This window comes from Terrapene carolina, unplaced genomic scaffold, assembly GCF_002925995.2.
Source record: "Terrapene carolina triunguis isolate 2854851 unplaced genomic scaffold, T_m_triunguis-2.0 Scaffold21, whole genome shotgun sequence".
Classification (NCBI taxonomy): Eukaryota; Metazoa; Chordata; order Testudines; family Emydidae; genus Terrapene; species Terrapene triunguis.
The window spans coordinates 31,497,008-31,512,462 of record NW_020664372.1 but is presented as its reverse complement, the minus strand read 5'-3'; the positions used below and the strand labels follow the sequence as shown (position 1 = coordinate 31,512,462).

General features: G+C 39.2%; 1 protein-coding gene across 1 annotated transcript in view; it reads left to right on the top strand.

Moving 5' to 3' along the window:
• Positions 1 to 15,455, top strand: part of COL4A1 (collagen type IV alpha 1 chain) — a 221,258-nt gene that overhangs the window by 88,849 nt on the left and 116,954 nt on the right. The window contains exon 2 of the mRNA XM_024206140.3: positions 2,360 to 2,410. Within this exon, the coding sequence (XP_024061908.2) occupies positions 2,360 to 2,410 (51 nt within the window). The remainder of the gene's footprint in view (positions 1 to 2,359; positions 2,411 to 15,455) is intronic.

The following is a 15,455-nucleotide window of genomic DNA, read 5'->3' as shown; positions in this document are numbered from 1 at the left end:
GCGGGTAAATTGAAATTACCACTAAGTGTTCCATGTGAGAAGTGAATCTTAATCTGTTTAATTTTTAAATGGACATATGTACCCAGGGAAAATATTGCTCTACTATTTAACTTTGATGAGTAGCAATGTTTGTTTGGCCCCACTGATGGATTACATGCTTTAGTTTTAGTTCCCCATCAATGCTGAGAACTTGGAAGAGAGTGGAATCAGGGTAGGTTTGGCGTGAGGGAGTTGGGCAGTATTCTGTGAACGCACGCAGGAGATGTGGCCTCCGTAACTGCCGCAGAGAACAGCTCCGTGTTTCTTTAGCTTAGGATCAGGATGGATCAGTGTATCTGCAATAACATACATTCAGTGATCACTCCTCCCATGCACCAAAGACATAGCAACTTCAGGGGCTATTACAGCCACAGAACCATTCCTCTACTGCTTCACAACCAGCAAGGGCAAAGGGGAATATGCCCTTGGTATGCTCTGCCTGCATTCAATTGCTTTGGTGACACAATGCAGCCATAATCCTTTAACTAGCAGCCAGAGTGCAACAGTATATCTGGTTTACCCCTTCCCTTAGACACCACCATGCTAGTTTGACCTTGCTTTGTGAAGAGGATTTGACCCTTAATTATTATGTCCTAGAAATTGTATGCATTTAGTTACCACTGACTCAGATAAAAACATCTCCCAAACCATATTCTCCAGCTCATGGCTCATGTAAACAAATGAAAGATTTAGTAGAAACTATCTATATGAAATTCTTCTACGCAAGCTTCTGTGATCTCAAAGCACGTCCTTGTCCTTATCTCCCTCTGCTGGAGATGGGGAGATGACACTTTTTCACAGTGTATCTTATAAGGTTTGTTTCATGTAATGTCCTGACTAGCTAAGTCAATAATGCTGCTCAGCTTCCTTTCCTCAGCTGAGATATAATGAGAAAGAATTCCCACCTGCCAGCTCTCCAGGATTTCCCCTCTCAGGAACCCGTAAGCCTTAGCTAGAATCTGTCAGAATACACTTTGAAGCCTAGAGCTTCTATGGGAGCATTAACTGGCTGCTTCTCAGCATTCCCTGAACTTTTGGTAAAGATGGTAGTGGTTTGTCCAGTGTAGAAAACCCAGCACAATTGTTCTGTCCTAAAGAGTTTTCATATCAAGCTCTGAAGGGCTTGTATAGTCTGTCAAAGTGTTACATTTCTTTGCTTTAAAGTTTATCTTTAAAATATTTTAAGGTTGATACATATTTTTACTAATGTTTTGCTTTATATTAATGCCATCACCGCAATCAACTTGCTATTAATAAATTGAAACTACTTCATATTTTAGAGATTGAGTTAAATGGTGGAGAGGTTATAAAAAAACAAGGGACAATGAAAACAGCATAAAAGTAGTAAATATAAGAAACAGGGTTGGAATCTGTGGAGTTAGTCACTGCTATGCCAATAAACATTGGCAGTTGTTTCCATTTCCAATATGTGAAATTAAGAACAGCTTACTATCTTGGAGGCTATTGTTCAGATTTAACTTCATAAAATATATAAAAAAGTTCATCTGGAGATAACAACTTACTATGGTGATGAGAACAATGTTTTAGTTTCCTGTTAAAAATATTGTCTTACCATTATCACAAGACTGTTAATGACACTGTTATATTTTTTAGGGAACTAATATTAGTAAGTCTAATGGACAGAAGTTTACTGTACAGGCACAAAAATGCTCTGCCTTTCTAAAAGCATTAAACATTCTGTAAATGTGCCATTTTCCCCGTTAGTAGTAGAAAATTAACCATTAAAAAAACTTAGTTACACAATCCCTTCATCCTCAAACTAGGGGGACACATTTACAGAGAATGCCAGCCATTTATTAACAAGATCATAGATTACAGATCAGGCTCTAAAACTAGACTGTCCTTTTTCTTTAAAACTGTTAAACTTTGGAAATCTCTGAACACAGACAGTGGTAAGTCCGAGAGTCCTTATGTAATTCTAAAATGAGACCTTCATTTTACCAGATGCGCAGTGAGCATACATCCTGTTAGAAGTCAGCCACTTTTAAATGGCATGCCAAGAAATAAAGATTCAAAGCTAACAAATAGTTTTATGGTAAAAGCTGAAACAATTGGTTTGCACTAAAGTGCACTTTTATCTACTATCTTAAGCAAAATAACATGGAGAAAATGAAGGGAAACGTAAACACTAACCTAATATTGCTGCGTCACTGGAGTTAATTGCTCAGTGTTTTGTGTTGTGTTTTGGGCAGCTGTATTTTTAATATGTCTGACATCCACACCTCTTAGTCAACTATTTGTTATGTATTGCAGTTGTCACCAAATGCAAGACTTTAATTCCTTTTTCTTTAATTTACAGGGTTGTTCTGGCTGTGGAAAATGTGACTGCAGTGGAGTAAAAGGGCAAAAAGTGAGTATCTCACTGTATCTGTCTACTTTTCTGACTTATATTGGCAACACCACAGAAAATATTGGAAGACAAATGAGATGCAGTTAGAGATGGATCCACAGCCAACTGCTTAGTGTGTAGGTCTACAACTATGCAGCCCTTCTTAGGCCCAAACTGTGGTAGTGTCAGGTCCGTATGGCACAGAGTTTGGAACTGTTAAGAGAAATTGTGAAAATGAAACTTTTTAAAAATGGGGATTACTAAATGTTAAATTTGAAATATATTAGCACAAGATTTTTAACACAGCTGACACTCAAATACATACTTCTACAAGTATGACCTATTGTTAGGGAATCAGATTCTTATAAAACATATAGGAGATCCATATAGATCAGGGGTTGGCAAGCTTTAGCACGTGGCCCATCAGGGTAATCCGCTGGCGGGCCGCGAGACATTTTGTTTACGTTGACTGTCCGCAGGCACGCTCCCTTCCACCCCTCCCCCCGCAGCTCCCAGTGGCCGCAGTTCACTGTTCCTGGCCAATGGGAGCTGTGGGAACCAGTGGCCAGCATGGGGGCCCCCAGAGCTGCAGGCAGCAGGGGTATCCCCCAGTCCCCAGCTGCTGCAGGTGACTCCTAGCCCCTGCACAACTGCCCCACTTCAGGTGGTGTGGGGACCCGCAGATCCCCATTTTGTCACAGATATTTTTAGTAAAAGTCACGGCCTCTGTGAATTTTTCTTTTTTGCCCGTGGCCTGTCCATGACTTTTACTAAAAATATTGTGACAAAATCTTAGCCTTACTCATGATGCACTGTGCGGCTTGGTCAGAAGGGAGTCCCATTGCATCAAGGGAAATGTAGTCCAGCCAGGAAGCCCAGCCCATAGGAGAGAATGGGGGCCTGAATTACAAGTCCCAGGAAGAAATGTACACAACAGAGAAATACACTTTAATGTTGAACTGACTTGAAGTAAAACATTTTGGTTCAGTTCAACAAACTGAAATATTTCAATTTGGGTCACACCAATCCTGAATGAAATATTTCTTTTTGACTTTTCCCCACAGAAAAAATGATTGACAGAAAATTCCTGGCCAGCTCAAAAAAATGTTTTTTTCTGTATTAGTAAAAAATACATGTTTAATATTAATGACAGTTACACAATCATAGTAAATCCTTTTCCATTGCAATCCCTTTGGTGCAGCTTTTAAAGTCCCATTTTCTCAGGCTGACAATGTGTCCTTCAATGTAATTTGTGTTAAAATCTACATCTCTTGAATAAAACTAGAGTAATCCACGATCTTTGTAAGAGAAGTGTGGGTGTGTTGAAATACACTCCCAAGGTGTGGATCTGCAATGCAGCCCCTTTCATGGCTTCTATTCCTGCCTATGAATTCGCTGGCGTTGTAAATATTATTGATGTGTAAATACCACCCCTCTAGCTCTTCTTCTCATTCATTTTCTGCTGTACAGTTTTTAATGTACACTGTACTGGTTTGTTGCAAACACCTTGCATACATTCCTGAGTATAGTATAGAGGTTTAATCAGTATGAATTTGGGATAAACATGTTAATCAGGAATGAACGGTGGAGCCCAAATGTGTGCTCCTAAAGCTTTTTATCACAGCATACCAGTCTTGTATTCTGTACTATTAAACATATGTTATAGAAGAACTTGAAGGATGTTTTAGAGAGTTAAAATGTTTGTTGGGGGACTTCCTTTTGTATTTCTTCTTCTGGAAAATCAAACTGCCTTAACTGGAGGCTAAAGGCAGGTGAGGCAGTTGAAGATGCATGATAATTTCATTCATAACAGAACATGGATCAAGTTGTAGGGTAAATAGTTTCAGAAGCTTCTAGGAGGTACTCTTCTAACCTTTTAAACCAACAAGTAGCATCAATTAAGTCATCCGTCCGTTTAATAAAAAAGACAAAGTAGCGTGATTCATTTCACGCTAGAATTCCTGAAAACCTCAGGATTCTGAACTCTGACCTTATTCTCTATTTACCACTCTGTTCTAGATATTTCTTGTTTCTCAGTTGCAACAGTAAATAAATTATTGTGGACAGAAGTTTTAAGCCCACAACTCTACTTTTCAAACCCATTAGTTTACAGACCTTAATTTCCAGCTTGCTCTCTGTTCTGGGTGAGGAATAAAATATAGTGTTCTGCTTTTTATGAACTACTTCTGAGATTTTGAAATTGTCATTTATTTCAAACTCAGATCCAGATTCTTCATGCTAGAGGTAGAAGAGACAGTTTCTCTGCTGCTATATTTATTTACCTAGGCTCAGAGTTTTAAAAAGTGTTCTTCTATAAAAGTAGGCTCATGTCTTGAAGTCCAAGACAACAACCTCAAACTCTTTAACAACTTAGATCAAAATAGGAAGTGGAAGAGATACAGGTATCAATACTTAGCAACAGAAGCTCTAATAAACCACAGAACCCATGCAAACTCTTCCAAAAAGTCTGGGCACGTGCATGACACTCTTTATAATGCTGTTTTATATACAGGATAATATTATCCCAAAGTGTTCTGTCTTAAATGTGTAGTCTGTTTGTTTTGGTTTGAGTGGGGAGTCTGATTTCATTATTGGCCTTAGAGACATCCAAAAGGGGGAATGAGCAGCTATACCTAAAAGATCATTGAAAAAGTAAAAGGACTGTGAAATACTACAAAAAGTACACCAAAGTCTGCTCATTTTGTTGTTATTAGTGCCAAGCATTAGAATATAACTTTAGGGTTTGAGTGGATACCTGACTTTTGCAAAACTGGTTCAGACCAGCTATAATTTTTAGTTACATTTCTTTAAATTTATGACCTATATATTTAGGGCCAAATCTTCAACCCAGCCACAAGCCTGAATAGCTGGACTAGGTTCTGGGAAGTTGTGCAGGGGAAAGAAGAGAGGCATCCACCCCTACAGGCTGCATAGTTCATCTAGATAGGCTATTCAACCCAATAAGTGAAGCAATTTGCTTCTGCACCTCTAATGTAGCCCCACTGTGAGAGGGTGATTGGAGGATTGATGCATATCCTCTGGGCCCACTCTCCTCTCCTCTACCCACACCCTACATATTGCCAAATAGGAACCCCTACTGAGCTGGGCTCCATATGTGCAGAACTGTGCAAACTTTAAAGAGCCTCTTCAAATCTACCCCCTTCTAACCACACCAGTTGAGCTGCATGGGAGCTTCAGCAGCTGTGGAAGTGGGTGCTGGCTTTATCCTTTAATGCCTTAATTCAGAGCATCTGGAGATACATTTTTCACCATAGTGTGGGAAGAATTTTCAGGCTCCTTTTATTTTTGTAATCAACACTCAGTTTGCCATATAATTGCATTAGTGCTCTCACCATACAAATTCAAGGAAAAATCTTTGCGATAGAAACTTGTGAAATACCTTATTAAAAATTACTAGAGGACACTTTCAACATGAGAAGACTGTATTATAATGACATTTTTATCTCTCATTTGAGAAAGTTTTTATCACATTGGGTCACTGGGATAGCCATATTTAGAATATGTTCAACTACACTAGAGAAAATTCTTATTGGACCACCTCCAATGTAAATTGTATCCCTATGCTAAAATCCTTTAAGCTGACTCATACTTTATTATGGGCATATAATTGACAAAGCCTTAGTTTTATTTTATTTTTTTCCAGATTTTAGAAAATGAATTTCACTGCAACAGATGGCTCTTAGCATATAAAACCTTTGTTATTAAATTGAGCAGTGGCATATAATACTAGACAGTTGGCTTTAAGTTAAATAAAGGCAAATATCAAATGTTTACAAGATATTAGGTGTAATAATTTTAGAGCAACTTTATTGTTTTATTCAAAATAAAATAGCTTATTACTTTCCATTAGGTTGGCTTTTAACATCTTCAGATGTTTTCTCTCTCAGTATTTTGGCATTGTATACAATAACTTATTGTTCTTTCTAACCTCACAATAGTGTGGGACCTCCATCTATTTAAACCAATTAGAATTTTGAATGCTTGAGGGCTGGTCATGGCTTTTTTAATTATCAAGAGACAAAGCAGCAATATTTGCAAAATAAAAACATGAAAAAAAATTAAATTGCTACTAATCCATTTGTCACTTATATCATTCAAGTGGAGTTATTCAAAGGGAGTTGGCAATTCGTAAAAGATGTAATACTTGAGGCTCAACATCAAGCTATTCTGATGCACAGTGATGCCCAGGAAAGATAAGAGCCACCACAGGAGGCCGATGTGGCTGCACACGGAGCTTTTTAGCTATCTAAAAAGCTAAAGGGATACATACAGGAAATGGAAGGAGGGGCATGTTACCAAGGAAGTATACACGGGAATAGTGCGAGCATGTGGGGACAAAAATCAGGAAAGCCAAGGCAAAGAATGAGTTACAGCTGGCAAGAAATGTTACAGACAACAGGAAGAGGTTCTTCAAATATGTCAGACAAAAAAGAAAGATCAAGGATGGTGTGTGAGTCTACTGCTCAATGGAGAAGGTGAGCTGGTAACAGAAGATGATAGGAAGACAGAGCTGCTCAATGCCTACTTTGCTTCAGTCTGCTAACAACAAATAACAGGTGACCAGACAACTAGCAAAGTTACCATAGACAATAAAGGGGAAGGGATGCAGATCAGGATAAGTAAAGAACACATCAGAGATCTTCTAACCAATCTGAATGAATTCAAATCAGTGGGGCTGGATGCTATTCACCCTAGAGTACTGAAGGAGTTAGCTAAAGAAATCTTGGCACCACTGGCAATAATATTTACAAACTCATGGATTACAGGAGAGGTCCCAGAAGACTGAAGAAGGGTTAATGTAGTGAAATTTACACTATGTAAGCTAAAAGGGTTAAAAAAAGAAAAAGGTCAAACAATGTTTCAAAATTATCAAAATAATTGACACAAAACAAAATTTGTTTTTTTGGTTCATGAATACTTTAGAGTTCGACTTTGTCCTGATTTGAGATAGGGACACATTTTGAACATGAAAGTATTTGTGGGATGGGAAAACTGTTTCCAGTCAGCTTTAATCATTAGCGAAGGGGGAAGTACGAGGATTGTGGCCCGATTATCAAAGGTGTTAAACATCTGCTGTTTCTACAGACATCTATGAGACCTGTGGCTGCTCAGTATTTTTGACAATCAGGCCATATTAACTATTTGTTGAATGTTTATGGCATTTCCATTGTGGCTGCAATGTGTTTATAATGATTTATCCATTCTTTTGCTGTCACTTAGAGAAATAATCTATTTCTTAATTCAAATCAAAAGTAAGAACATATATCCTACACAAGAAGCATATGAACAAAGGTAACACTCTCAAAGAGCCACTATGACAAAAAGCTTTAAATACTATTTGAATGAACAGTCCACGTTGGACGTTTTAAGCAGTTTGCCCACTTGGCAGGATAAATGCATAAGTGGTACTTGAAGCTTTCGCACCTTGCCTTTTTTCTGTTCAAGCTGGGTATTGGAACCATTTCTCCCCTTTGCCTTAAGTGAGACCAAATGCCTCTGGGAAAACTTTAACATAATAATGTATATTCTTACACTTAGTATGGTGGTCCTGGCTATCTTTGGTTCCAAGTGATATCCAATTTAATTTAAATGCTGATATTCCTGTGGAAAGATCTCTATACACACAAACATCCAAGCATCCCCATGTAATGGAATATGCCTATACAGTACTCAGTTTCCAGTGCCTAATCCCAATGCTTTTCATATAGTAGTATTCCACTTGGCATTACATAGCCTTCTTAAACAGCTGCTGCCAGATACATATTTCCAAGACTTTGCTTGTACAGAAGTTGGCATAATATTCTCAGACTTTTCATCATGGAGTACAACATGACGCGTAGCTGTGTGGAGTTTGATTTTACACTTGTGCAACTGTTCCTAATATACCTCCTCATTGCAATTTCTCGCTGGGCTTATAGGACCTGGTTCTGATCTCATCCCAGTGTAAATTACATGTAATTCCACTGAAGTCAGTGGGGTCTCACAAACAAAACCAATGTGAAATCAGAACAAGCCAATAAAGTCTCCCCTGTTCTTAGCTTCTTTCTTATTCAATAGGAAGAAGGGTCTCATTCTATGTTAGGAAACATCAATAACTTTAAAATGCTGAAAATGGGGATAGAATCAGGCCAACCTGTATCTATGCTTACTCTGTTGTGTCTGTATTAGAGCCCTGTGAGTGACTATTTTTTAATACCGTTCCCGTCCCACCCCACAATACCCACTCCCACTCCTACGCGCTCCCGCATTGTTTCCTGCTTTTTTATCCCATTCCCACCTGCAAAAACCTTTGATCCTTCAAGAGAGACATATATATATATATATAACAGAATTTAGACACAATTTTTACCACTAAAAGAATAAAAAAAATCGTGCTTAAACTATATAAAAATACTTCAACTCCTGTTATGATAGACATCAAATCTTTCTATCCCTCATTTAAATTTAAGTATTAAAACCTTTATTTAAAAAAAAATTAGTATTTTCCTGAAAATTAGTGCAGGTTTTTTTTTTTTGTTTTTTTTTTTCCACCCAATCCCGCCCACAAAGTACATTTTACACGCTCCTGCTATTATGGCAGCCGGTCCTGTGGGACCTGTGGGATCCAGTCCCACAGAAGGGCTCTAATCTATATGTTTAATACATGTTTTTCCCATGTGCAGTTGCTTTTATATCTTGACGTGTGGAAACCCTTCCAAACTGATTCTATTTTTATGTGCTCCTTATTTGCTTATTCTTCTACACTAATATTCTATTCCCATGTTGTAGACAATGCTGAGTGAATGTTAATTAGGGGGCTGTGGATGGAAGTAGGAGAGAGAATGTGTGGGGAACACCAAAGCCGTATTATGTAGCTTATTCATCAGGCTCCTTTAAATTGTTCCCTCACCAGATTTACGCTGTTTGCTGGTGATCTCCTATAAGTGAGACCAAGTTAGCTATTATAACTGATGCTCAGATAAGATGCCAGATTCCCACACAGGGAGATTGATTAATTGCAGAAAAAACCTCTATCCTCTGTCTCTCATTACATTTTCTCCACAGTATTGTGCATAAGAGATAATCTGGGTATAAACAACCATGATTAAAGAAACCGAAGTAATACTGTAATCTCCTCGAGTTTTATTTCTGTTGCTTTTTGGCCATAGACTTGGGGAAAATAAAGAAGAGAAATAGAAAAGATAGTTAATTCTACCAAATGTGCTAACTGTACCAAGTCACAGTTGTTTTTGCTTGTCAGACGCATGCTTGTTTTTCCACTTCATGATGTAGATTCCAGAAAGCATTACTTCTTTCTCTTGCTCTTTTTCTGCCTCATGTCTTTTTCCCCCTCAAAATCTTATACTTTTCATGTCATCCTAGGTAATCCAGAGCACTCCTTTCCTTAGAAGAAAAAAAATTATCCCTTCTTTTCCTCCATTCTGAAGCTAATTAAATAAAGTCAGTGGCAATAAAATTAAAATTTGGTGCATCAGAGCGTGGTTCCTGTCAAAAAGTTACTGCTGTGTATGATCCCAATAAAATTGGTTAGTATTAACACATTCTGGCATTTCATGTATGTTTATAGCATCAGGACAACCCCAACAACTGGATAGCTGAGCTTCATAGAAATTTCTCTTTTTCCTTTGTCGATTTGCATCTAATTCAAAGACTTTGTAAGAAGTTTTTCTGTTTTCCATTTCAATGGAAATAGTGTACATGACAGATTTGTCATGGATTATCATACTGGCAAGAGAATCAGCAAGGAAAAAGAAAGTATTTACTTCATCACTCCTTCCTTAAAGCTATTTTTCAATGCATGAAGCAATAATGTTTCATTATGGAGTCTTGGGTGAAATTTACCCCTATGCAGAGGAGGCCTATACATTATTTAAAGTCCACTTAAGCCCTATCTATGGGACTTCAGTGGTACATAGTCCTTGTTTGTGCCCTCTGTGTAGAGGAGGATTTCACAGTGTTGTGCAGTAGTTTGCAGTAGGGTTTTCCATTTATAACAGGCTAAAAGTGTTCCCTGGGGACTGCCCCTTGACACGATGAGAAGGCTTGTGTGTTCTAATGGCCCTGTGAGCTATGCCAGGGGGAGTTTTAACTCCTGGTAGGGTCACCCATGCTAGACTGGTCAAAAGATAGGAACCAGATGAAAAGCAGTCTATTGGCCTTTCAGTTTAGGGGTTGAGGATATGCCGACAACCAAGCTGCAAAAAAAGATAGAAACCTAACTAGTTACTAATTACTAACTAACTAATTACTGAAAATAGCATGCCAAAGTGCTGGAAGCACTGAGAATTTCTTTACTAATGGTAAAACTAACTATGGAATGGTAGAACAATGGCTGCAGCAACAAAAAAATGCAGTGCTGGTAATGAAAGATATGGACAAACCTAAATGTGAAATTCTTGCAGTAAGGGAATATCGATGGCCAGAAATAGGTAGAAAACAATTCTAAAATGAAAATAAAGTCATGATATATTTGCGGAGGTGAAATGGTTACCACACACAGAGAGTAATATTAATTGACTTCCAAAGCAGAAAAATTGCTCATAGAGTGGGAGCCAAATAACCGATTGTTCCAAGGTAGGTTTCATGCAGGGGGGGGTGGGTTAGCTGCTTTGAGCATTGGCCTGCTAAACCCAGGGTTATGAGTTCAATCCTTGAGAGGGCTACTTAGGGATCTGGGGCAAAATCAGTACTTGGTCCTGCTAGTGAAGGCAGGGGGCTGGACGCAGTGACCTTTCAAGGTCCCTTCCAGTTCTAGGAGATGGGATATCTCCATTAATTTTATATCTAAAAATGACATTTATACAATGTTATGCACCTCCAGACAATTACAGTGATGAAATCAATGATCAGTTCTACAGTTGTCTACAAACTCAAATTGACAATATTCCTAAGCATGACATCTGCTTAGTAATAAGGGACTTCAGTGCCAAGATTGGGGATGATGACAATAAGAGTGGAGAAAGCAATGGGTAAGCTCAACCTTGGTTCCTAACATCAGAATGGAAAACAACTAATAGAACTGTGCCTGCTAAAAGGGCTCATAATTGGTGGAACACTGTTTCTTCAGAAAGATATCCATTAATTAACGTAGAATTCCCCAGATGGAACAATCAGGAATCAGATTCACTGTCTATGTATTAGAAGGAAACTTAATCAGTTCGCCAGAACTTCAGAGCATACAGAGGAACTGACATTTGAAGAGACCACAATTTGTGTGTGGGAAGACGGAAGATCAAACTTAAACACAAAAGCACCAAGAAACTTGACAGCAAAAGGCCATTAGATAAGACATTACAGCAGCAATTTCAAATTGAACTGAAGAACGTATTGTCACAGTTGAGGGACCCTGCACCTGTATTCCCCCTCTGTAGCCCAGCAAGGGTACATAGTCTTCGGTTTCTGGGTCCCCAGCCATCACCCTCCTGGTCAGAGACATTCATTTTTCTTCCTCTTGACTGGAGTTTTTCCAGACTGCACAGTTCCCTGTCTACACTGTGAATTCCCCAGCAAGTCAGACTGCCTAAGCAGGACTGCTTTTACCGTCTCGTCAGAGGCTGTAAACAGCTTAACTGCCCATAGTTATAAGTTATCACACAGCTTTTTCTAAACAAGCACATTTATTCTTAAGGTGAAAGCATTGCAGAGAAAACATATTAAAAATAATGCAAACCTACATGCTGTGATGCTGTATGATTAAAGATGACTATTTATATCATTGATTTTACCACTGTTATACAATTACCATAAATCTTGTACAAAGTGTATCATGTAAGGTGTCAATGGAAAAGTTATAATCATACTTGATAGATTGTTCTGGTTAAGTCCATATATCATCTGTGTATTTGAAGTTATGAACATACTTGTATCTTAAACCTATGTTGTGTTCCTGGGAGATACCCTCCATATAAATTTACATCAAGGCTAGACAGCTATGTGTTGATGGCCCATTAAAGACTCTCCAATCTCACAATGGGCCATAGAAGAAACTCATCCCGCCCAGGTAGCTCTTCCTGAAGATTTCTCATACAGCAAGGGGCCAGTAGCCACCCCCTGTGATTCAGCAAACCATGTAAGGACATATGCTCATGTGACCCTGGACTCCATCTTGAGCCAGTAACTTTCCATGCACGGGGCTTTGTTTGGGATAGGAAATTTCCAGGCACCTGGCAAAGGATATAAAAGACACCTGAGATATCTCCATTTTGTTTCTTTACTGCCCTAATTCTCTGGACTGTAGATTTACAACTAAAAGGAGCATCTTGAACTATGGACTGAGGACCAGAGAGACTTTACAAGCCAGCAGTCTATTCCATCACTGCTACAAACATGATATAAGGACTTTGCAATCATTTACATGTATGTGATCTATTAACTATTTATGTCTCTCCTTTTCTTTAATTAATAAACCTTTAGTTATTTTACTAAGGATTAGCAGACAGCATGATATTTGGGTAAGATCTGAAATGTGTATTGACCTGAGGGTATGTGTCTGATCCTCTGGGATTAGCAAGAACCTCACATATGGTGAATTAGGTTTTCAATAACCCCTCACCATATTAGACCTGTTTATTTGGATGGGAACCAAGGGCTGGAATGTCTAATGGGGACTGTGTTTGGCTTCTGGTTAGCCAGTGTGGTGCTGTAGAAGCTATTTTGTTACTGGCTAGGTGAATCTTACTATAGAATAAATCACCAGCTTGGAGATTGTCTGCCCTATTTCTTGCAGTCCGCCCTGAGTGTGGTATTCTCAGTGTGGCCTTTCCAGGCACCTGGTCACACATGCATACTAATAAGCTTACCACAGAATACCCCAACTCCAATAAAGGCTCTGGCCAGTGATCAGTCCTTCAAACCGCTCCAATGGTTTTTTTCTGTGGTTACAAGTCCATAACCCTCTTGGCTCAGAATAAGCACACTTGTGCAATCGTGCTGGAATAATTTGTATAGTGGGGGTGCTGAGTGCCATTGAACCAAACTGTCGGCCCTGTATATGATGAAAACCACTTCAAGCCTAGTTCCAGCACCTATGCACTTGTGAATCTGTTAATCACACCTTTATAGAGTTTGGGAGTCTGATCTTGTCCTCCATGTAACAAGTGATCATCAGAGGTCCTCTCCTCTGGGCAAAGTTTTAAAATGCAGGGTTTTGGCATAACCCAGTGGGGAAGAGTGGGAGGTATACTTTTTAAAAGAGGTCTTTGAATCTCATAACACTTCCGAGGATTTACATTAGCATGTCCCCCCCCCCCCCCACGAGATGTTACATACAATCCCACAATAATGCATAAACAGTTGCATTTTTAATAAAATGAACTCCTAAGATACTTAAACTTAATTCAGTAACCTTTAACTTAATTCAATAAGGTTTGTCATGGTATTGCAGGAAATTGCCAAATCTGTCATATATTTCAGGTGCTACAAGACTTAGATCCACCACAAAAAGTCAGCATTGATGTGTCATGGTCCTTTTTGTATGACTGTCACGGGGTGCACTACTCATTGCCAGGCTGGCGCTTCCTCCTTGTCACTCTGGGGATTCGCTCTTGAAGGCAAGATCCCCTTCCGCAGTTTGCATGCCATCGCTCTGTCTCTGGTCTGCAGCTCCTTTTGCTCCAGGACCCGCAATGTCCTCTTCATGACTTAGCTCTCTGGCTAGGTCACTCAGTGTTCCACTTTCCAGGGTTCAGTCCATCAGCAGTCGTAGGCAGTCTTCCCATTCACTGCCTCAGTTCTATGCCACGCCCTTGATGGCTGGTAGGGGAACCTAGGCCTGCCCTCTTCTCTGGGTTCCAGTCCAGGGACCCTCAGCTCAGCAGTTCTGGGCTTCCTTTCTCTACCCTTACTGCTCCTTTCCCGGACTGCTTCCTACCAGTCTGGTTCCCCTTCTCTCTGGGTGTACCAGCTCCCAGAACTCTCCCTCTTCCCAGGGAGTGACTGCCCTTTCTTACCCACAGCCCTTTTCTGTTGCCAGCTACCTGGCTTTATAGGCCCAACCTGTTCCTGCCCAGCTGAGCCTGCTTTCAATTAGCTCCTGGCTCCTCCTCCAGCTGCAGAATGTGGAGTTAACTGGCCCATCTGGCCACTTTAACCCCTGTCAGTCCTGTGTAGGATGGACACTCTATCACAATGACGGTATCAGAGATGGCACAGTAATGGGTTGGTTTCTAGACAAGCAAACCTAAAATCTGAATTAATGAAGATACGTGGAACTGTGTGAAAGAAAGGAAACAAATCAAAGAAAACATCAATGCCTAAAAAACACTTTCAGAAAAAGAAGCAGCAAAAATGTGTGTTTAATAAAATAGAAAGAAATAAAAATCAGCATTAGAAGAGATGAGAGGAAATACAGAGGTAACATTGCCAAAGAAACTGAAGCAGCTGCTGAAAGAAGTGACTGTAAAATACTTTAACAACTCATCAGGATTCTAACTGGTGAGTTTACACCATCCGGAGGGCCTGTTAAGGATAAAGCAGAAAAGGCCTAAACAATGGAAAAGAACAACCGGGGGAGCTCTTTAAAGAGTTGCTAAACAAGCTAACAATACAAGAAACTATTGATATTAACAAAGATTAAAACCCCCAAACTAGACATTGTAACATCTCACATCCCAAAGAAAGAAATTAAAAAATGCAATAAAAAAAACTGCATGTGAAGACCAAGTCACTGGGGAAAGAGTGAAAACTTGTAATCATGAGGCTGTCAATGAAATCACTGAACTTGTCAATAAAATATGGGATCAGGAAAAGTCTAAAAAAAAATCACTGAAAATGCAGATTCTGGTCAAGCAAAACATTTTGTGAATTCATGTAAATTTCAGCGAATCATTTCATCTGAATTTTAAAATGTTTTTTTCATATTTTGACATTATGAAAATGAAACATTTACATTTTGGGAACTAAACTCACAAGGGGATGTAAGTATTATTCACGAAACCGAAGGAGGGGAGGGTAGTGTTCCCCCTTATAACCTATAGCTTGGTGGCTAAGGTACTCAGCTGGGAGGTAAGAAACCCACTTTAGAGCAGTGATTTGAACCCAGGGCTCC